Here is a 24305-nt window from a genome sequence, read left to right as displayed (position 1 = left end):
TGCACTGTGGAAGAGCTGCACTAAAGCTTTCTTAGTTGTACCTATTTACATCCATGTCCCTCCTACCAGGGTACTTTTTAAAACTTGAATAATTTTCTCTCCCTCCATTAAAAAAAAAGGAAATGCTTGCAAGAGCTTATTAGCCCTTTAGGGGGTGAGACATAGTGGTATAATCCTAATTTAGCCAGAAATCTAAAAATTTATTCCATAATCAGAGTGCTCTTCCCCATTACAATCAAAGTACTGGTACTGCAGCAGACTCACGAGTCAGGAAACAATTAGATTGTTTGCTTTGCAATCAGGCAATAAAGTCACAGAATTAGAGATGAAGGAATAATCATGTAAAACCTGCACTTCATACCGTAGTTTTTTGTTTTTTGTTGTTCACATACACATAGAGCCGCAATATGTCGAAAATGTTTAGATGCAATCTCACGGGTGCTGAGTCAAACATTGTACAGACTGAGATCACTAAGTCCAGCTCTCTTAATTTAGATGTCTTAATTGATTCTTCAACCTTTGTTCGATCTAAGAAATCATAGTATGTTGTTTAGATGACTACATGAGTAATCCTATCATTTAAGTAAAACACAGATTTTTGAGTGCATATAAACATCAATGCTTTCATAAACCTCCTAACTGTCCAAATGACAAACCTAAACCTAAATGACAACTCTCTTTTCAGTAACCAAAAACGGTGCTTGTGTGGATAAAAGGTCAAAATGCAAACTATAAAATCTTCATTATTTTTAAAAACATAACTCTGTATGGACAAGGATTTAGTCTAAATATTCGTGGTCTGGCTAACAGTCAGGAATGTTTGATAATTCTAAATAGTCCTGTGTGTTGTGTCATTCATGATAGGTGTTGTAGTCTGAGAGCAATCATTTCAGGAAAAAAATAATCTATCTGGACTACAGGATACTAGTGGACTAGACGACAAACATAGAATGCTAGTATTCAGCCAGAGTGCCCCTTTAATAATTAGAAATCTTTCTCTTAGATTGTAAGAAGAACAGAAAACTCTGACTGTAGAGAGATGATGGTATGTTTAAAAGTGTGTGTGCATTAAGGAGCAGAAAAAGAAGGCTGAAAATGCTTCAAAGCAACAGAAAAACACATTCCAACCACACAGGAAAGTCTTGTTTTCTTTTTGTCTGTTTTCTTTTCTAGAAAAATGCAAAAATATTATTTTATTGAGGTAAATTTCTCTATAAATTGAGGTAACAATTTGCATAGTTTTACTATACCTGCTGAAAAGTGGTGAGCTGTGGACTGAAAAGAACCGGATACAGAGGCAGATGATTCCGAGGGGTGTGCGAGAGATTCAAAACCAAGAAGAACTACCTCCTTCCTCACACATCCACACAAACACACTCAAACACACCTACATAGAGAAGGCGCTAACCACAACAGTGACAAAATGCATCCAATCAGCTACTAAAACACTTACTCACTCACTCCCTCACTCACTCAAACACACATACTCAAAATCATACATACAGGTGAATGATGTACATACAGCATACATTTTGCCTTTGCTGGTGACAACAGTTTTTTTTTTCTCTCTAAAATCATTTTCTTTTGTAAAAAAATAAAAAATCTTGTTTACCCAAGAACTGAGTATATAAAAGTACATTCTGGAAAGTCTAAACATAAAAAAGAAAACAATCCTGAATCATTTAGTCATGCTCCAAATACTCAAAAGGAGCTGATAACACTAGAACAGACTTAAAGAACTGGTCTACAAACATGGCAGGGCACTTTATAAGGGGACTGGGAGGGGAATATTGTCAGTTTCACACAATCAAACAACACACACACACACACAATCAAACACACACACTTCTGTGATACTGACATCACAGTGATGCCTTTTGCAACTTTGTCCCTTTGTAAAGAGGGCTGAAGCAAATCAGATAAAACAGTCGACATTCAAAAGTTGTGTTTTTCTACACTTTGGTTTGTGGGCAGTATTCAGCAAAAAAAAAAAACTGCGTTAAAGTTTACAATTAAAACAAAATTAAAAGACCCTCTCAGACTCAAAAACAAGCTGCAATAATGCTAGAACTGACATCTTGACTCTTACTTAACTCTCTTATATACACACACGCACGCACGTACACCACACACACACACACGTACACACAGCTACAATCACTGCAAGAGTGCCAACTGCCAAAGATCTGTGTAAGGCATTAAGAGCATTTCCACAACGGCTGAATGCTGCTGCTGCTGCTGCTACTACAGATACAGAAACGCCTGCATACGCATACACACACACGCGTGCAGACTAACTGTCTTAACATCACCATCATATCAACAGAATATACAATACAATGTCTCTGTGGCTGGCTGGCTGCGGAGTAGGGGTCAGAGGTCGCTGGCCTTGCCTTTGTCCTGAGAGCTTCTCTGGGTGTAGAAGAGAATGTAGGCCTGCGCCTTACACACCTCCTCCACCGCACACACACTCAGCTTCGAGTCATTACAGTGCACCCAAAATCCTGGAAAGAAAGAAAGACAGAGAGGTCATATTACTATCAGAGCAGGCGATTAGAAATAATTAAATGTTTTTTTCTGTTTGTTTTTTGTAAAATTCCTGTACATATTACAAGGGCATTGGTGCACCAAGAACTCATACCAAACCAGTGCATGGTACGCACTATTAGGATGAACACAGTAATTTCTCAAGCGCACAAACCACCAGGAAACATCAAGCTGTAAGCCGCTGGATTTGCATGATACTGCGGCACCCATAGTATACTTTATTTGGTGGTATGAGAGTGCCTGCTTAGATGCTATAACACACAGTACCAGTCAAAAGCCAGGACACACCTTTTTATTCAGTGTTTTTCTTTATTTAATTTATTTTCTATACTATTCATTTATTTTCTACATTATTTTCAGCACATCCAGGACTCTACCACATGAAAATACCAAGAGTGTTAAAACCTGGTTTTGTGGAACACTTTGTTTACAGAAAAAAAGTCCCTATGAGTGTGTGTGTGTGTGTGTGTGTATATATAAAATTATAAAAATTTTAATAATTGAAGTTGGCAAACAGACAGCAGTTTAAGTTAGACTCAGTCCACAGTTCTATTTGAAAGACAGAATTTACAAATATATATCCTCATGATAAATATTGATGGCCCAAAAAATAAACATTAAAAATGTTATACATCAATATTTTGCAACACGCCTAAATTGTTCTCATATTGTATCATATCATATGCATGCATTTACAAAAAAAAAAAAAAAAAAAAAAAAATACAAAAAATTTAAGACATGTTCAGTTTTACACTGGAGGCGGCATCCTTTACCATACTAATTAGTGTCAAGCAAACTGTATGCCTCAATCAATACAAGCCAATCAAACAGTGTAGAGTTTAGTGTAATCTCAAAAGTGACTGTACTTAATCTCATTTTCCAACATTTCCCTGCTGTTTGTTGGCTTTTATGCTCTCGATTTATTATTGCGTAAAACACATCCTCCAACATAATTAAACACTTACTAAAGAAAAGATATTCCAATAAAAGTTTATAAACTTTCCAAACAAAATCAAAATATCTGAATATCACTGACTGTCTTAAAACTGTGGAAACTGTGGCTAAACGAGTGCATGCTGGCAATAAATGCAATGTTCCAAATGATTAGTCAGAATTTCCACTGGGTCAAATCTGGTGCAATTATCACTAATACTAAACATCTTAGTGCTCTTGAGGAAAGCAAAACTCCGAGACTCAGCAGCTCAGAGAGAGAGAGCAGGCATGACTTTAAGCACTGTATTGATCCCTTTACAAATCCAGGCAATTTACGGCTTACAGTATCTGATTTTTGTGGTGTTTATGGAAACCTAATTTATCCATCGAAACAAACAGAAAACAAGATTAAATTTGGCCTCCAAAAAAAAAAAAAAAAAAAAAAAGCCTAATAATTTATCTGTGTCTCCTACCTCCTTCTGTGTTATAGCAGAAAGCTGTGTAATGGCCTGACCCAAAGCCCTTCCCATGGTGCATCACAACAGCAGAGAGCTGGTAGAGGAAGTGTTGGGGCCGTGGCGATGTGTTGGAGTCTTTGCAGCAGTATGGCTCCATGTTCAGCTCCTGCTCAAACTTAACATGAACACCAATCTTCTCCCTGTGGTTACGACCAGACCATCTACACACACAAAAGAAAACGTCATTAAAACACACAGCACACAGCATTTTCACACGAGACAGTACGTTACTATATTTACCTAAAGCGTTTGAGGTGCAGTCGTAGAACGTGAGGCAGTTTGTAGACCATTAGCTGCTTCTGAGCTTCTGTTAGAACAACTTGCTTGGAGCAGAACCGCCGGCGCTTATCTGAGAATGAATAAGAGATGTTAGTGATATATACTAGTGCATCTCAAAAAATTTGAATATCATTGAAAATTTACTTTCAGTAATTCAGTTCAAAATGTGAAACTCATATAATATAGATGTATTATATATAGACTGAGCTATTTTAAGCGTGCATTTCTTCTACTGTTAATGATTATGGCTTACAGCTAATGAAAATCCAAAAATCTGTGCTCAAAAAAATTGAATATTATATAAGACCAATTGGTACATTTGGCAGTGTGCCAAGTCCTGCTGGAAAATGAAATCCGCAGCTCAATAAAAGTTGTCAGCAGAGGGAAGCATGAAGTGCTGTAAGATTTTCCAGGAAAACACCGCACTGACTTTGGACTTGATACAGTAACACAGTGGACCAACACCAGCAGATGCTGTACATGTCACTCCAAACCATCACTGATCAACAGTAAATTTTGCATTTCATTTGGAAATCAAGGGAGCAGAGTCTGGAGGAAGAGTAGAGAAACACACAGTCCAAACTGCTTGAGGACTAGTGTGAAGTAAAGTTTTCACAATCAGTGATGGATTGGAGAGACATGTCATCTACTGGTTTTGGTCCACTATGTTATGTCAAGCACTTCATGCTTCCCTTTGCTGACAACTTTTATGGTGATGCGGATTTCATTTTCCAGCAGGTCTTGGCACACTGCTCAGCTACTTTATCTTGCAACCATTGCTGAAAGAAGACAGCTTGTCAAGTTTCTGTAAAGAAAGTACTCCCAATAGAATAGGACTCTTTGGAGCTGATCAACGTGAACCTGAAGAGTACTATAACTTGTATTTTAATCCACTTTTAAAAGATTTTAGAAGAAACAATGAATAAGCAGGTGTCTGAATACATTATTTATGGCACAATTAAAATCACATAAAATGTTATCTATATGGATGGTACTCACTGTTGCAGTGATCACAAGCATAAATGGCTCCCTCTAAAGCCTCAGTCTCTGTAAACTTGGCCAGCATCTCCGTCAGCCCACATGGAACCTGAGCAGCATCCTTGCTGTTGCTGTGATAGCGCTCGGGGAACTCTAACGACAAATCCCAGAACGGCTCCACTGTGTTAGAGCGGTGATCACAAGACAAACACCTCACCTACACACAAACAAAGACAACCACATGTTAATAATGATTTCTGGAATATAAACAATATTTAAAAGTATTCAGAGATTTCTTCTTATTTTAGAATTCATTAGAATGTATGGAATGGAAAAACACCTACCTGACTCAAAAGCTGGCCATGAAAGATGGTGTTGACCACGCTGAGCACCTGTTTGATGAGCCGTCTCTGATTGGCTGGCACAGTGGCGGGTGTTAGCGTTCCAGTTCGCTCTAGCTCATGTTGGACCTTATCCAGGAGTTCACACAGGAACTCCTGCGCATCTTGTTGTGCGTAGCCTCGGAACGCCGGGATCAGCTGCCATACTGAGTGAAGCATTGCGAAGGGAGACACCAGGGCCCATTTCCCTGACCACATTACCTATAAACACACACCCACATACTCCAATTAGACTACACAGCATGATATATACAACATTATTTTTTCAAGTTTAATTCTAATGGAGGAGCAAAAGTATTATTCTGCATTATTCTGACAAATTCTGTTCGAATATATATATATCACCTCATACACCACACTGTGTACATGCAATTATGTGACCAGCGTTTAAGGTTATTTTCTATTTTAGCTCCACCACAATTTTGGTTTGCAACTATAAAGTATGCTGTAAGCGTGTGAAACAAAAATTTCATGCATTTAAATTTTTTTACAAAATACGTAGTACATAAATGTGATAGCCAGTAGGGGTGTGCCATATCATATCTTGAACGATATTATACCCTGACATATTGTGCCATATCACCTACTATTGTGATATTATTTTATGGCCATATCGCCCACCCCTAATAGCCAGAACTATTTGTAATTGACAGCAAAAATATAGCTATTTTTGTTTGGGTTAGAGCTGTGCAATATGAGTGTATTTTATTGTATCATTATCAATGTTCTTTTCGTATCGCCTAAATGATAGATAGCTAGATAGCTAGATAGATAGATAGATAGATACTTTATTGATCCCCGAGGGGAAATTCAAGAATCGCCTAAATGTTTTTAACTATATCGAGGATACAATCAGTGCTTATTGAACACTGTCTTAAATGTATATTATATTAAATTACAGAGTGTAAAAAAAAAAATCCTGTTTAATTTTATGTGCAACAAAAACTACACATGATAATATAAAAATACCTTAATAATGCAATGATAACCTTTTTAAGAGCAATAAACTAATTGGGAACATTCAGATAAAAGCCTTACAATATATTTGTGAAACAAATCCCAAATGAAAATAAAACAGGCATAACAGGCAATATCGAGTTCAGCAAAACTGATGACGTTATGTCCTTATATTACAGGATAAGTCAACATTACTATAATAGGCCTAAAATAAAGCAATTTAACACAATACTTCAGATATATATAAAAAAAATGCAACTCCCCAAATACTACATCTTTTGGTGTTGCTTTACACCAGTAATAGCTCACGTACAATAAGATGTGCTCTTAGACCGTCAGTAAAAGCATCACATACCTGGAACAAAGTGTGTAACTCATGACAGAGTGAGATGTGTTTGGAGCTGGGCTCTTTGGGCTGGATGAGCTCCATGCTCCGTGAGCGAGATGCCCCGCCGCTGAGCCCTGAGCCTGGTCCAGAAGCTTTGGGCTGAGTGCTGTGCTGAGCCGAGAGCCCCAGCTTGCGGCTGACGGCGGAGGCCAGCAACTCCAGGGCCTGGTTCAAATCCAGTCTCAAAAAACATTCCCTAAAAACATGCAGGTGACTCAAAACCTGTAGTATCGAGTTCATGTAGCACGTGTTGCCAAGATTGCGCAGGCCAGTCACACCTGGCGTGACGGTGGGCCGCCGTTTGATAGGCGAGTCCCCCGTCGATTTTGAGGGCGGAGCTCGAGTCTGTTTGGCCTTGGTTTGGGGCGGTGGCCTCCTTTGAGGCGTTTTTCTCTTAGGAGTCCTTACAGCAGGGGGAGGAGCTGGCTTGTGTTTGACAGATTTAACTGGCTTGGCTGGTCCAGTAACGACAGTGGACACTTTCTGGCTCTGCCTCCGGATACGGTGGCTTTTCCGGGGTGGAGCGCTCTCAAGCTCCTCCCTCAGCTGCCGCTTTAGTTTAAGTCTCCTTTCTCGAGCCTCACGCTTCCTCTCCTCCTCTTCCTCCTGCTGGCGCGCCTCCTCCAGGCGCTTCTTCCCGAGGTCTGTCTGCTCGAACCAGACGCGGAAGATGCGGCCCATCAGGGCCCGGCGCCGGTGCCACAGTGCTGTAAACATGCGGTCCTCGTCCCGCAGCTGCAGCTCTCGTGTGTTGCTAGGACCTGGCTGCTCAGGCGGGGCTGCGGCAGAGCGCAGGGTGCGTCCGCTCCGTGTGGTGACCTCATAGCGCTGGCTCTTGATGGCGCTAAGCGTACTGCGCAGCAGCTTCAGATCACCTGTGTTGTTGTCGTTCAGCACATAGTCGTCACACAGGTAGCAGAAAACGTACAGCTCGTTCACCTCCAGGGCCAAAGGGTGGTGCTGCTCCTGCAGGATGAACAGAGAAGCCTCTCAATAACAGATCATGCAGAGAAAACAGCAATAATACAGACCAAATGATTAAAATAATAAAGAAAAAAGTTATGGGTCAGAAGAGGGGATAAATAAACTGATATAAGTATGGTAGTAAATATAAGATATGATGTACTTCCAAAAAGTATCAAAATAAACACATTATTCAGAGCATTTATTTGCAAAATAACAAAAAATGCAGAGCTTTCAGACCTTAAATAATGCAAAGAAAACAAGTTCATATGCATATGCAATTCATATGCAAGTTTTAAGAGATAAGCAATCAATATTTGGTGGAATAACCCTGGTTTTTAATCACAGTTTTCATGCATCTCGGAATGTTCTCCTCCACCAGTCTTACACACTGCTTTTGGATAAATTTGTAACACTCCTGGTGCAAAGATTTAAGCAGTTTAGCTTGGTTTGAAGGATTGAGGTCATCCATCTTCCTCTTGATTATATTCCAGAGGATTTAAAAGAAACTCATAATTTTTAAGTGCTCTCTTTATTTTCATTTCCCAGAGCTGTATATACACAAATTAAATTAATTACAAAATGCCACCAAATTAATTAAAACTGAATAACTTTAATAACATGCAATGACAAACAACCTTTTACCAATTTACATATTTTTTGATCACAATTTTTTTGTGTGTGTGTGTGTTCCTGTACCCTTAAAAAAACATATTATGTCATGTTATGTAATATTATGTTATGTTATGTAATATTTTGCAGTGTGTGTGTGTGTACCACTCAACACCTTCTTACATAATATCCGAAAGATCTCCATGCTTAAGAAGATAGATCTTCTGACAAGCACCCAGGTGGAGTAAAATTGTATTTACTATTTATATCTGTTAGATATAACCTCTTGATGGGCACTCCCAACATGGCAAATCTCCCCAATTCAGCTGAGCCAATTAACTCCCTCTAGAAATCCCCTCAATAAATCCCATTTATAAATAGCTTTACAAACACAAGCCCAGAGGTAATACAATAACCTAACTAAATCTAATCGTGTTTAACCTGCCATTTCATGATGCACCAAACTGTTTAGTAATCTAAATTAATTCATTATTTTTTCAACCTTGTACTGCACATTACAAAGAAACCTGTAGTCCACTGATGGCAGAAGAACCCTAACCCACCACAGAAAAGCACGCGAGCATACCTGGAAGTGCTGAAGTGCATGCTCCTCTATGTAGCGTCCGCAGGCCACGTGCGAACAGCTGAGGCACCCCCAGACAGACTCGGTGGTGTTGCAGTCCACGCAGTGCCATTTCTGCGGGTTCAGGATGGAGTGGTCCCGCGCAAGCCTCAAGCGACCTACGTGCTTACACCTGTCCATCACAGTCAGTCATGCCCACTTCACATCATCATGGTGAAGGCAGCCAGTGGTACAACTACCTTCTCCCAGGGCATGGCTTACCTGCAGAGGCAGATGAAAATAGAGGATTAGTATAAAAGAAAAAAAGTCTGTATGAAAAATTCAGTCCCATCCTTTTGCTAGGTGTTTTTGCTGTGCTGAATTGTTTACAACACTGCTAAGATTTTTTTTATTTTATTTCCCTACCCACTGAAAGGCCTATATGTCAGTGCTTACGTGCCATTTCGGAGAGTTTTAAACCCTAAAGCATTACAACATCCATAAAAAGACCCGCATTAGTGCTCTATTTTTTTTTCTGATAAACACAAAGAATTGTTTATATGTATACAGTGCCCACTCTTTTTTATATTAACAATTATATATGATCATAGTGCCAATAATGTAAATGGCATACATTAAGAATAAAGAATCAATTTTGAGACAAAAAAAAAAAATAACCATATCGTTTGATGTATTTAATAAAAAAATTTATAAAATGGAATGAAATAAAAATTAAAGGTATATTTTGCCTTAAGCAACAAGATTTCCAAATAATTAAGAAATAAGGTTTCACAATAATTGAGCAATAATAATACACGAGGGGTAGTGCTGTAACATGGCATATTGGCACCGGTGTACTGTGGTCGTGGGCATGAGACCACAGGTAGAAAAACAGATCAGTACACACTATTATCACACAAACATAAGTGTGATTATACCATAGGTCCATTATCACTGTTTGTTAGATTTTAAGTTAAAGTGGATGATACAAATGTTTATCAACATTTAGCAATGAAATAGTGAAATAGTTCCACTCTATCCCTCAATTATTATTATTATTATTATTATTATTATTATTATTATTATTATTATTATTAGTAGTAGTAGTAGTAGTAGTATTATGCCATAAATAATTATACAAATCAAGGGCAGATCAAGTCAACAGTAACACCTCCCGAAAAAAAAAAAATCAAAAACACTGCACAAAATGTTTTATTACTAGAACAAAAATCTGTAATCCAATTACACCGTACTGTACCGTGAAGATGAACAAATGAATACATAAATTCTTGTACATTAGTAAGGCTCTGTGTCTTTGAAAACTTAATCTATCCTTGCTGTGATAGTGTGTGCTAAGTTTAGCCACTAGCTTTGGCCAGTAAGCTCAGTTGTGCCACTTTGAGTCTAATTGGCTGCCCAACCAGTCCAGTGTTTCTGAAGCACAGCCCATTTTATTATAACTTTCTGGCTCCTGATTTATCTGACGCAACTCATCAACCCACTGACCAACAATTTATGAGTTTACAACGGGTGTGTGTTCCCAGAAAACACTAAAATAAGCAGTGAATGATTGTCCAATGGAGTAGGATATGAAAATACTGCTGTATAAACATGTGACGTAGAAGGAAATGCAGAATAAAAGTGACTTGTGTTCCACAATACACACTTTATACTATGTTTACCCTGATATAACCCAGTCACTGAGGCTTGGTGATATTAATAAAAAAAACCTCTCAATATTGTTAAAATATCCCAAGAGTCCCAATATAACTGAAAAAGACAGTTTTAGTCATTTAGACAGAACAGAACAAAAAATGAAATTAATCTATATTTAAAAACTTAATATTAATTCTTAAACTTTGTAAATTCTTAAACATTGTTAATATTCTTTAATTTTACAAGAGAATCAACTAAGATTGCCTCGGACAGCTTTTATATGTACAGATGTACAATCTCCATGAACACATTTTAAAAACTATGTTAAAACAGTAATTCATTTAATCAAATGAATCAAAATGATTCCAAGCATTAGTCACCAATATGTACTTTTGCTCTTTGGCACCAAACGCTCTTTATGCGTTCCTGTTCTAAACACACCTACTGCAAACTGATGAAAGGCCTGATGGGTTGAGTCAGGAGTGCTGGAGAAAGGAAACATAAAAACTGTTTACTCCTGTTGTGCACACTGCATTAAGATCCTTAGATATAGGATTGGGACACACTGCTGTATGAGTGTATTTGAGATATGCTGTGTTACACATTGCACACTTTACCTTGCATTTAATCTGATCAAACCGAGTCCAACCTTTTCTTTACTGATACTCCAAGGTTCTCCTTGAGATTTTATAAATATGATACTGTGTTTTTAAAATAATATGATCTGTTTGGGTATCAACAAACTGGGCTCATTAGAAGCATTAGGCTGGCCATTAATAGTTTCATTCTAAAGTTTTAGATATAGAACGAGAGCAAAATATTTATTGAAATCTCTGTATTTTTTTTGACAGATGTTGCTGCTCTGTTTGTCTTTAATGTTCATGTCTATGTAGACTAGGACTATCAGAGATGTATAGTAACATAGTAGTGAACTACTTCACTACTGTACTTAAGTATTATTATTTTAAGTATTATTTTTTTATAGGCTGGATGGTTTCTCATTACAATCATAACTACAAATGTTAGGAATCATTCTAAACCCTCATTATCACTAAAGACAGAGCAGAATACGCTCTGCACTGCCACTGGGTTTGATGAAGCTGCATCATTACTGAGCGAATTAAAGATCTAGATGATCTTATAGTAAGAACTCGCTGCTCCCGTTTTGCCTTTCACTCTGAGAACTTTCCACTGCTTTCTGTTATACTACATAACACAGTACTGTACACTAGTACAATTTTAGAATGAACTAGCTCCAATACTTACTCCAAACTTAAAGTGTGGTACATAAAGAACACTTCTACTTAAATCACTTTTTTTAATAGAGCACTTGTACTTTTACTTAAGTCTGGGTCTCTAGTAGTTTATACATGTCTGGTGGCTATACTCTTCATATAAATATATGAATTATATAGCATCAACCAAATTTGGAACACCCTCTCATTCAGTGATTTTTTTTATTTAATGTATATTCTATATTGTAGATTACTATTAAAAGATCGGAAAACAATTAAGGGATGCATATGGAATTGCAGAGTAAACAATAAATTTGAATTCAATTAAACATTGAATGAGAAGAGGTGTGTCTAAACTATATTGTGATATAGCTACATTTTGGACATACCCCTAATCATAGTTATTATTACATTTCCAATAAAAGGGAAAGCTAAAGGTCATTCCTATTTAACTATAAACTCTTAATCTTTGGGTTTAAGTTAGACAGGTTAGCTGTTGTCGGTGTAGCATAGAATAGCTAATAACCCGGTGTTCTGTCTAATTGTGCTACTCTGTCAAACCGTGCTACCCTAGTGTACATTTAACTGTAAAAATACAAAAGAAGCATCATATTAGAGCATGTCCCCAGTAGATGTAGCTAGTATATTTGGATAGCATTAATCACTGTATCATGGTCAAGTTAAGGCAAAGAAGTCATTACACACTGCTTTGTATGATTTTTTCAACCAATATTTTTTGTATTTATTATTATTAATTTCAATGTACACTTTTGTGCAATGACAGCGAGTCCAGGTTGTTAAATGCACATAAAAACCCCGAAAACAGATTTATTATAAAAAAAACAGGAAAAATAATTTTAAAAGTGTAGGTCAGCGCATGCGCGGTGCCTTTAGGAAGCACGTATCGATGGCTATCATAACTCGACGGAACACCGACTGACTTTCAGTCCTAGAAAAGAGCAGCGTTACTAAAACGCAGGTTAACTAACCTAGGGTTAGATTAGCTCACAGTAATCCTGTTATCTGTCTGTGTGCATAAGAAACCCCAGTGTTACAGATCAGCATTTCTTAATATAGATTACTATAACCTACATTCTGATTATAGCTTTAAACCTTTCCAGTAAACTTCAGTGGTACGCAGATAGAAAAAGCCGGTCGTAAAACATTAGCGTTAACTAATCAGCAAAAATCACAACACACAAACTCTACTAAGGTTAACCTAGCTCGCCGAGTTAACATACAGGACACCGATTTATTATATGGCACATCTGAGGTTTATTATGAAATTTGATTTTTTTTAGGGAACTAAAACGATAGGGATCAGAAAACGATACTAAAGGAACTTAACCTAGCTAATCTAAAAGTCAGCGTGCAACAGAGACACGCGGGCAGTGAAGAGGCAGTAAAGTAAGCTAAACGGTTCCCCGGCAGCTCCAGCGCGGAGCTCTAACACGCAGAGCCGCGCTATGGAACATTAGGTGAGCAGGCTGGGTCCGGATTAGGCTGTAAATGTGATCACACCGGGTCACCGGAGCTCCGTCTCCCCCGCCGCTTCACCCCGCCACCCGCCGCCTCTAGACCCCGAATACAGCCGTTTCAGCCAAATAGAGATAAATCTGTACCCACCTGTTTCTCTACCAGCGGTGTCTTAACTTAACATACACATCGAGCACAGACCGCAGTCGCCATCTTGTCTACAGTTGTCGCGTGGTGTTCCCTCAGTGCGACATTACGTTAGAAACTACGCAGACATTACGTCGACATACTTGGTCTCCTCGGATGTGTTCCAATCGGCGTACACGCGGCCTTGTACACTGGCTAGTGCACATAAGTAAAACCTAAGTAATTTTTTTTTTTTTTTAGAATAAACATGAATTTAAATATAGTTACAAGACTAGGAGCACAATCCACAGCGGAAATGCATGTCTATTATCACTTATAACATATTACAAATAAAAAAATACAAATTTCTAATAATTTTTATTTTCTAACCTTTATTTTTAGTCATAAAAGCCCTTACCCAGATAGCAATCGGACGATAAAAGAACGTTGATTGTTCCATCGCTAATGTATTGAAACAACGTTGATCTCAGATGTTTTGTTAGTTCTTTTATGTTGATTTAGCATTAATTCAATGTTATAGTTTTATATGTATGGTTTGTATTAAACTTTACTTAAATATGTACATATTGTTTATATTATTTGTTTATAAAAGTTCAGTTTATCCAAAAAGTTCTACTTGTTTACAAATGATCTTCACTGGACTCTCTTTAAAATTCATTAAAAACACTATTTCTGACATGCCAGACTCTACGGGCGAGCTAAGTGCCCTAAAACACATTACTGGAAGTTATTGGAGCACAGCCTCTGCCCCCCTTTGAAGCATAAGCATAAGAACATCGTCTCCCTTTTAAACGATAAGTAAAAGATGATAATTTCAGTACTTTGATCAGAGCTGTACAGCCAACTATGTGTTTCATTAAAGCGCCTCAGGGCTGATCTATTATTCATGAGGTAGGTCAAGCGCGTTTTACCGTTTTCTTGGCTGAAGAAGCTTTTCGTGTTAGTAAACAAAGCAGACTCCCCGCCTATTTACAACCATCACTCCCACCAACTCCAGCCCATCTGCCCATCTGTGAATCCAAAACTTTTACATTTTTATTTATACGACTTTATCAGACAATCAATCGAAATTAACCAAAATAACAGCAAGATATCCAGCAACAAAAAAGAAGAAGAAAAAAGAAAACAACAATAAAAGGAAAACTACAACCCTTCAAAATATTTAAATAAACATATATTCGGTGCTAGAATTTCAACTTGAACCAATGTTACATAAACGCAGTTTTAAGGTTGTTTTTTTATCATCAACTTTACAAGTTAAAGACATTTATTTAACCTTCTCTAATTAGTGTAGTTTTAACACAGCAATAGATTTGTAGCATTTTATTTTGCTGCTGTCACAAAATAAAAAATGTCTATGTTTCTGACATATTTTATGCGTACCAAAAATAAATAATCAATTACAATCATTGTATATGAGTCAACAGTCCCAAAAGAGAAATAAAAAAAAATGACTTTAATAGGGTGTCTAGCGTTTTTTAAAGCAACCTTTACGTCTACTTTATTTAACCAAATTACCCAAATATTTTTCTGCCTAACCATAATGTCTGTATAGATTTATGTTATCCTACTTACTTACATATAATAAAAGAAAATAATCAAATTCATTATAATAATCGTTTTATTAATTTCGTCACTGTTATTACATGACATTACATGTTATAATAATTATTACGTGATTTAAAATATTTAGTATACTTTATTTTTTTGGCTCAGATTTCTCCACTACTAATGTTTTATCAAGGTAACTGACTTACGCCAGTATTTTATGATTGCTATTTGTTTGTATTTCTTTACATATTTATTAAGAATAAAAATAACTATAACAAGCACACTTTAAGATCCGCAGATTATTGTTTAATGTTTTTAAAATCAGTTTCCGTCCGTTGTTCTGTCAAAGAATCTCTGGAGAGGAGAAGACACACTATAGAATCTCTTCTGGGTTTGTCAGTCCGCCAGAGGGCGCTCCAGAGTGAACCCAAAATGAATGGGTTCATATGGAGCGATGGAGAAAATTCATAGTTTATAAATATTTGATCATTTTTTATACTCAAAAAGGTACTAATTTCCTCAACACTGAGCAATATCAAACGTTTCAGTACCGCAGACATAATAATAAAGCTTTAAACTCTCGTTATAAACATTTTAAACGAGTTCTGGCTCACTAACCAATCAGCTCAATAGCAGTAATGCTAGCGCTTTTACTGCTTAAACCCATTTGTTGTAGAAAAATAAAAATATACACGATAGTTTTCTGTGCTTTTTGTACAAAAAATTAAAGGAATATCGTATAAGTAGCCTACTTCTATTTTAATTTGCGCTTTTAGACGTTTAACTCCGTTAGCCGCTATTCTTTCAGGACTCGCTCGCGGGCGCCCTCTAGCGTTCTCAGGGATTTCCTGCTATAGCGGGGGATTTTAGGGCGTGGTCAGTCTCTGTATAAACCGGCTCTGGTTCTGTCAGCGGGTTTAGGGGGATGACGCTGTTTCCTGGTGGGTGATGGCGGTGGATTTGACTCCGAGGTTTAGGAGGCTAAACAGCGAAACAAGATGTTTTCGAGAGAACAGACAACCTGCAGGTAACCCAGTCTTATTTACGGTCTTTATACATTGCTAATAATATGTTTAAACTGATTTAAGTAAGCTTAGTTCTGAGTTTTGGATAACATTGTGTAACTACGTGTACTAACACATTTACTACCACTGAATTTGATAGGAAACTAAGTTAGTTATCTAGTTAACTAACAAACTTACTAATTAGCTAGTTAACTAGCTAACCTATGTCAGCAGCTTGTAATATAACCTAGATAATAACTTATGTTCCATATGTCTTTTTATTTATTTATATGCAATTATCAGATATATAAACATTTTCGAATTTAGAATTTGTTTTCTTTGTTGCATATATGAACAATCCATGTGTGAAAATTATTATCTAATCATTAGTAATGTATAAATTTGAGAAGATTTTGAGAATAATTTCCTTCCCAAACAATGTCCACCAAGAAAGAGCAGAAAATACACAATAAAAAAAGGTATTAAGTAGATTCTTTAGCTTCTTTACAGAAAATACATGCATTTTTGTTACCCCTGACTAAAAGCTGCTCTTTAAATTATTTTTAAAGTATGTTTAACTACCATTTTATGTATGACAACATATTTTAAGTAAAAACAAAATTGAGTAACTTTCACAATGTTTTTTTCGTTCACAAACAACTAGTGCTGAAATCCTATAATAAATGACCAGCCACATTAAAACATATGATACAAATAATAAAGCATTATCACTGACCTAGATAACACTATAATGTTACTCTGTTGTCTAATCAATTAGATAATTAAATTTTCATGAAACCAAAGTATAAAATTGTCTACTTTAGCCTTTTTAGTTTTTATTTTAAGTTGAAATAACTGAAGGACTAAGCTACTCTGCTGTATAATATAAAAACAGTCAGTTCCTCACCAGTGGATTCACCTGTGAAATACAGTCAGAGGCAGTATGTTTCCAGTCTACATTATTGACCCTGTGTGAACAAACTGTTCAGTCTGTTCATCTCTCCTCCTCTCAGGTGTGACAGGGCCGTTCAGAGCAACGCAGCTGTGGAGAAACATTATTGGAGCTTTACAGACACAGGTTGAGGTGAAGCGCCACCGCCAGCATTTGCGTGTGCACAGAGAGTGCTTCACTGGCTCCGATGCCGTCGATGTGGTCCTCAGCCATCTCATGCAGAACATCTACTTCTGCTCCAGCGAGGTGTCCCGACTCAAAGCTGCCAGGCTATGCCAGGCCCTCATGGATGCACGAGTGTTCGAGCCGGTTGGTATGAAACTCTTCCGCAGAGAGAAAGAGATGGCCTTCGAGGACTCTGGATGCAGCCTGTACCGCTTTGTGGACTGTGATGCTCTTCCAGGATCTGCCAAGAGTAGTGGAGATGTGGAGAATGTAACACCAGTAAAACAAAACGGAAAGAAAAAGAAGTGGTCCAGGTAAGTTAACAGAGTAATAATGCTGTTAGTCTACTATGATGCTCAAAATTATTTATTTTTGATTAAATCATGATTATTGGTCATAGTCAACAATAATGGCGCCATTAAACAATTAATATTATAGTGATTCTCTGAACTTTAATTGCAGCTTATGATTAAAAAAAAAACTGTAGTTGTTAATTAGTGTCTCACAACATCCTTTAGTTCATTGCTAAACAAGGGCATCAAGCATACAAAATGTTAGTTAGTTTTATGTCAGGATGATTGTGTGCTTTGGATCATTGTCTTGTTTCATGGCCCAACTTTGCTTCATCTAACCTGAAGTTCTGTTAAATAGTTCTTAAATACATGGCAGAATTTAATGCAGGTTTCCTCTATGACATCTAGACATTCAGGTTTCAATGCAGTAAAGCCTCCCTAAACCATCACTCTACTGCCACCATGCTTCACAGTTGCTATGCCGTTCTTGCTCTGAAAGGCAGTGTTAGCGTTTTGCTATTACAGGGCATTACAGGGTTTTATATTTGTCTATAACACATTGTTTGAGAACACAGACTTAGCGTGCAATGGTTTTCACTTTACTATATTGTAATACTTCATCTACTTTTAGGATTTGGACAGTATAGCTGTAAATGTAATTTGATTGATTATGTAATGAAATTTGTAAATTGATTAATTAGCATGATAATGATGACATATGTACTTATTCCTCTACTGATATGTTTTTATCTGGAGGTTTGAGGATGTGAGGACCATCTCCAACCCCTTGGCACATGGATCCTCTGACAGAAGGGTGGAAAGGATACTGCAGACCATCAACCTCCAGCCATCTGTGCCCTCTGGTCTAAATCACGCTGGCTTATCAACTAGTTGCCTCTCCAAAACAGGTTAGACTTTTGTTTGTGAAGCACTTGAAAAGCTAAAAGGCTTTTATTTTAAAGTGACATACATGTTTTTTTAAACCCTTTTTTTATGTCTTAATTCACGTCATGAAAAATAGTTACTCACCTTGTGGTTATGCATCTAATTATAAATATAGAAAAAAAATAGACAGGTCTGGCATAGTTTGCGATTAAATGTTTGTATTTTGTCATCAGAAATTATGCACACAGACATTATCATTATCATATTGTGATAGAGTTTCTTAAAAGTTTGATGATACATTTTATAAGAAACACTTCTTTTTAAAGAACACTGACCCAACTGTAAAACTCTTTACAAAGAATATGGATGATTGCTAATTTTCATCAAAAAAATAAATAAAAATCACTGTGCAGTGCATGTAAGAGTAGTATATTGTCTGTGGACTGGGGCATTATCTGTGAGTGTATTTGGACATCTGTGTCAGCAATGGGTGCAACTTAAAGTAACTGATTGCAGTAATTAGAAGGAATGTTCACAAATTTGTACATATAGTGTGTATATATTTAATGGTTAGATTGTGATATTCACTGTGTTATGTTTTACAGTGGTACAGGAAGTGTGGAAGCAGCAGACTCTCCTCCAGCTACTGCAGTTAGTGGAGCTGCCCATGCTGGACTGCATTCTAACCTCACCTGCGAAACCCGAGTCCCTTCGCATGCCCTTACATCGTAACCACGATGACCTGATCATCTCCAACACCTGTGTAGACCGAGAGGTTTCTCAGGTCCTCAATCTGCCAGAGTCAGTGTCCAATTACATGATCCCCTTAAACACTAATTATCCTGCATTATTTGTTATTTGCATGGTTTCTATGAAGCCCAGACCTGTTCTGTAAATACCAAAGAAACTGTCCAATCAGTCATGTTGCGTTACACATGCGTTACACACTGCCTCTGTATGTGCAGATCAAAAACCATTGACCAAAAGTTACTCATATCAGTCTAAAATTGTAATAATTTATCGTTCCTTGTAACTTGTTTTTCCTCCTGAATAATAACTATTAACTAACTATTGTCATCACAAGTAATGTAGTTAATCTGGTATTACATCATCATTATATGATCTACGTTTTGTTCTTACAGGCTGGACTCCTGGCTGATGGCGGCAGCAGACTGTCTGGAGCTGTTCCCAGATCAGCTGATAGTGGCAACAGGAGAGCAGCTGGTCCATGACACTTCCAGTGAGGGTGAAGAGAGACTGAGAGTTCAGAAGAGAATACTGTTTGATACCATAGCCAAGTACTACAGCAGTCAGGAGAGAATGCCCTTATTGGCTGGACGTTACATGGACATCCACACAGGCATTCTGAAGCTGTTGGGTAAAGGTGTAGCCTAACTGTGGTGCTGGGTATATACAGCTCTGGAAAAAAAAAAGAGAGACCACTTAATGATAATGTTTTTTCTTGATTTTACCATTTTTTTCTAATAAACCTCTGGAATATAATCAAGAGGAAGCTGGATAATCACAGCCATCAAACCAAACTGAACAACTTAAATTTTTGCACCAGGAGTGGCATAAAGTTATTTAAAAGCAGTGTGTAAGACTGGTGGAGGAGAACATGCCAAGATGCATTAAAACTGCAATTAAAAACCAGGGATATTCCACCAAATATTGATTTCTGAACTCTTAAAACTTTATGAATATGAACTGGTTTTCTTCGCATTATTTAAGGTCTGAAAGCTCTGCATCTTTTTTGTTATTTCAGCCATTTCTCATTTCCTGCAAATAAATGCTCTAAATGACAATATTTTTACTTGAAATTTGGGAGAAAGGTTGTCTGTAGTTTATAGAATAAAGCAACAATGTTTATTTTAGTTAAACATATACCTATAAATAGCAAAATCAGAGAAACTGATTCAGAAATATAAGTGGTCTCTTATTTTTTTCCAGAGCTGTATATAAGAGAATTTATATTATTCAGATTTTTATTTCATTAACCATCATTTTTTATTGATTTTAGCTTGTTCCTTACATACATTACTTGTAATATTACCATTACTAAATAGCAAAATACAAAAAAAGAATGTGCATAACCAAAAGTAAAGTGTATGGAAATGAAAGCAGTTAAATACTTTGCTGTCCAGCCCTCTAAAAATTACAAACTATGGATTTTAATGAGGGAGGAAACACTGGTGTCGGCAGTACTCAAGGACTCCATTCAGTTTGTCAGTGCAACACTCTTTGGCACAGCATGGCAGAATGTTGTTTATTACAATAAATTAAAACCAAAACTGTATCTCAAAGATTGAAGATGCATATATCTGTGACATGAAATTTATGTGAAATGAAAGGGTTTTAATATATTAAAAGAAACAAGTAAGTAGGCTGATCAGTGAACTGAATTGTATGCCTGTGTTTCTTTCAGACTGCGGGAGGGGTGAGGATGCACTGAGAGCATCTCAGCTGTGTCTGCGTCTGCTGGATGCTAGCTCTAGAGATGAGCTTCGCAGGCTGCTGGCCTTTATGGCTGAAGCTGGTGACTCTAAGGCCTTCAAACTGCACAAACAGGTATTAACACAAACACAGAAATAAAACATGCATGACCCATTAACGCTGAGTCTATCAATAAACAGAACTATGCTGTTTGCTGATTCTTGTTTTATAGTTAGAGCCATTACAATATGTGTGCTACATACCCATAGTTCTATTATTCAGATTTGTAGTAATATTTATTTAGAAATGGCGCCTATTCGTTTTTTTATTTCATCCCATTTCCTCTCTATTTGTAAAACCAATTACCCGACCCACTCATTAGAGTCCCCCTGCCACTAGGAATGCAACCAGCACTAGAAGGGCTATAAGTGCCTCATCCGTACATGTAAAGTCAGAGTCCACCTCTTTAAAAAATGCCACTGATGCTGAATCACTGGGTTGCCACCGCACTCTGAGGAAAGCGGAGGATCCCTAGTTGTAAAGGAACAGCTAACAGACACCTATGTTAAAAAGCATAATTATAGGATTGATGGACCCCTTAGAGCCCCTAAATATTCACAATTATGGTTCAGTACTCTTTAGATGAGTATAAAAGAATTATTATGCTATTATATTCTTACTGTGTCAGTGGCATAAATTGTTCTTAAAATTACAATAACATTGTTTATCGTAATGATTTCTGAGACATTATTTCTTTACGTAGCAGAAAAAATGAAGTGAAAATCCAACATTGACGTTGTTGGGTTGGTTCTCTTTCCTTTGTTTTGTAACAGATTGAGAACAGGGCTTTGGTAAGCAGGATGTTTGTGAAGGCTGTGCTGCAGGGTAAAGATGTGGCTCGTGTGCAGTGTGAGCAGCTCTTACTGTTCCTAATGGACAACCACTTACACCTGTTTAAGGTAATGTCACTCTAACTACAACAGCTTAGAACCTGCATAATTTGTACTGCCCTATTGTCTAGTCCAAGTAAATGTTTGCTTTCTTAAAAACTCAAACAAAAAATTCACCTGAATGTCTTGGTTTTACCCAATGAAACTAGACTCCGGTGTCCCTGATTGAGACTGTGAGGAAGGCCCTGCAAACCTTACAGCAGGGGAGGGATCCGGATAATGTAGCCCGTAAGTTAACACAGATTACATCGAATAGATCATCTTGTAAATGAAAAAATCTCTATATTCAGATTAGCATCTTCAGTATGGTATTCTGTGCTTTATAAAAATATCATATTTCTCTTTTCTTTTGTACAGATTTAATGTTTTAAAAAACTAAGTATACAAATGACCAAGATCTAATTACACATTATTTGATATAAATTAATTTGGCCATTAATCATTTTTTAAAATAATATTATAATAAAGAAATTTTAATACATTGATGGAATCACCACTTTTATTTAGAAAGCTGTATTTTTCATATGAACACTAAAATGTATGCCTTTTTTTGTCCTGCAGTGTTCGCGTTCTGTCAGCAGGTGTCGGTAAAGAAGTATAAAGAGCAGCGAGAGAAGACCACTTCTGACAGCCTGAAGCAGCTCATTGACCACATCACCCTCAACAACAAGCTCTCCACCAAAGAGAGACGGCGGCTTATCAAAGAGTTCCAGAAGCACCACCCAGCTGTGTTCCTCCAGCACTTCTCTTCCACCTTCTAAACAGGGCAGAACTACAGCGGGTACTTTCACTGTTAGCCAGTGTCCAGTTCAGATTTCTGATTTTTCATGCTCTAGCAGACCTACTAAACCGGGTAATTACAGGCTAGACTTGCCCATCTCTGTACAAGACGAAGCTTTGGTACTTTGCTAAAACCGTTGCTGTTAATGGTAAAATGATGTTTACATACTGCTGTATGTATTTATTCTGCTGTATGTACTTGCTGGAAGATAACTGTTTAATGAAGGATGGGTTAAAAAGCTTAGCTTTATGACACTAAATCCATATTTGTCATATCACCAATATCATATCAAAACTTATTTACTATATGTAAATATTAAATGTCAAATAGACATTGAAAAGGGTCCCTTTACATTAATTGAAGTAAAGAACCTTTTTTCTTTACCTAAAAAAGAGAAAAAATGAGATTTTGTTATAATAAGCATAATTTCACAAATGCACACTACTACTACTGAACTGTTTTAGAGCAAAGGAACACAAACTTTTATTTAAATTAGTTTGTCATTCAAGCCATGATGTTTAATTGCTTTTAATTTCCTCATATCCTCAGCTGAGAATTACTTGAATTGATGTATGTTTAAAAATAGTCAGGGATGTGTTTCTTCTTCTTCTTCTTCTTCTTCTTCTTCTTGGTTTTTGTTCTATTTTATTAATGTAGTTTTGTTAAATTTACTGGATGCTGAATGTCTTGAAACTAATGATTTGTTGTGATTTGTTCAGTTTTTGGTGAAATATGTGAAAATGTCTAACATAGAAAGGGACGTATATTGTAAAATGTAGCAGAATGCTAAATAATATTAATATACAATTGAATATTTAACAAATTTTATAGTTTTGAATTAGAATGAATTGATGTTGTAGTTCTGTACCTGAACTGGATTAAATATAAATATATAGAGTGGTGGACAGATAGTCACAGACTGTAATTGAACTGCTAGTGCCAAAATGGTTACCTTGTATTTGTATACTGCTTATGTTATGTTAGAAGAACTTTTATGACAAGGCTTGAATACTGGAGTTCTAACATATGCACTAACATGTGCACTAATGTCTTTATGTTACTGAAGTAAAATTGACATGTTGCAAAAGTATTGCTTGTTTTATTTTTGTATTGACAAACAGACTTTTCTATTGCTAAAATACATCATGGGAATACCTCTGATCTAAAGTAAAGTAAATAACCTTTTTTCTTCATATAAAAAGGAGAAATATATGAGATTTTGTTATGATAAACATAATAATATGTCAAATGCACACTTTTACGTGTTTTACAGAAGTTGGGCATGCAAGCCAATACATTTTATGTTTGTAAATTTTCTTTTAGTTTAATGTCCTTAGCTGACAAGAAGTGCTATTTGCTTAAAAATTAACTGGGATGACAACTGTAAACAATTGATGTTTCACAAAATTCATTTTTTAGCAAATCATTTTTTTTTACAGTCTTATTTTTTGTTTACATATACAAGAAAAAAGCAATGGTAAACCATTACAAATACACACACAAAAATTTAATTATCGAGTATCTACTCGAACAACAAAAATAAATGAAATAAAAAGCTTAGCTTTATGAAACTAAATCCATATTTGTCATATCATTACTATCATATCTAAACTTATTTACTATGTGTGAATATTTAATG

At 36.6% G+C, this 24305-nt stretch overlaps 2 protein-coding genes across 2 annotated transcripts; one reads left to right on the top strand and one right to left on the bottom strand.

Annotated features, from left to right (window-relative positions):
• Positions 1-1140: 1140 nt before the first annotated feature.
• On the bottom strand, positions 1141-13774 carry usp44 (ubiquitin specific peptidase 44). Its single transcript, XM_007234964.4, has 8 exons — positions 13656-13774; positions 9163-9420; positions 6969-7967; positions 5600-5857; positions 5277-5472; positions 4239-4347; positions 3954-4159; positions 1141-2504 (listed from the first exon to the last, which is right to left on the bottom strand). The coding sequence occupies exons 2-8, from the start codon at positions 9337-9339 to the stop codon at positions 2374-2376; spliced, it is 2076 nt and encodes a 691-aa protein (XP_007235026.3). The 5' UTR covers positions 9340-9420; positions 13656-13774; the 3' UTR covers positions 1141-2373.
• Positions 13775-14416: 642 nt separating this feature from the next.
• On the top strand, positions 14417-23756 carry depdc4 (DEP domain containing 4). The gene is made up of 10 exons (XM_007234963.4): positions 14417-14543; positions 16116-16230; positions 17221-17638; positions 18374-18525; positions 19108-19303; positions 19645-19880; positions 20928-21070; positions 21769-21894; positions 22035-22113; positions 22447-23756. Exons 2-10 carry the CDS (start codon positions 16152-16154, stop codon positions 22644-22646), a joined length of 1629 nt encoding a protein of 542 aa, XP_007235025.3. The 5' UTR covers positions 14417-14543; positions 16116-16151; the 3' UTR covers positions 22647-23756.
• The last annotated feature ends 549 nt before the right edge of the window (positions 23757-24305 follow it).

The sequence above is a fragment of the Astyanax mexicanus genome, chromosome 2 (assembly GCF_023375975.1).
Source record: "Astyanax mexicanus isolate ESR-SI-001 chromosome 2, AstMex3_surface, whole genome shotgun sequence".
NCBI classification, from domain to species: Eukaryota; Metazoa; Chordata; class Actinopteri; order Characiformes; family Acestrorhamphidae; genus Astyanax; species Astyanax mexicanus.
Note: the sequence above shows the minus strand (reverse complement) of the source record. Positions and strands in the feature narration are given on the sequence as shown.

Coding starts and splice junctions, on each gene's coding strand:
- usp44 (XM_007234964.4), bottom strand. CDS start 9,339: ATGGACAGGTGTAAGCACGTAGGTCGCTTGAGGCTTGCGCGGGACCAC. Junction 5,473..5,599: donor ATGGCCAGCTTTTGAGTCAG/GTAGGTGTTTTT, acceptor GTTTGTGTGTAG/GTGAGGTGTTTGTCTTGTGA. Junction 2,505..3,953: donor CTGCTATAACACAGAAGGAG/GTAGGAGACACA, acceptor CTTTCTTTCCAG/GATTTTGGGTGCACTGTAAT.
- depdc4 (XM_007234963.4), top strand. CDS start 16,152: ATGGCGGTGGATTTGACTCCGAGGTTTAGGAGGCTAAACAGCGAAACA. Junction 18,526..19,107: donor TAGTTGCCTCTCCAAAACAG/GTTAGACTTTTG, acceptor TATGTTTTACAG/TGGTACAGGAAGTGTGGAAG. Junction 19,304..19,644: donor CAGGTCCTCAATCTGCCAGA/GTCAGTGTCCAA, acceptor TTGTTCTTACAG/GCTGGACTCCTGGCTGATGG.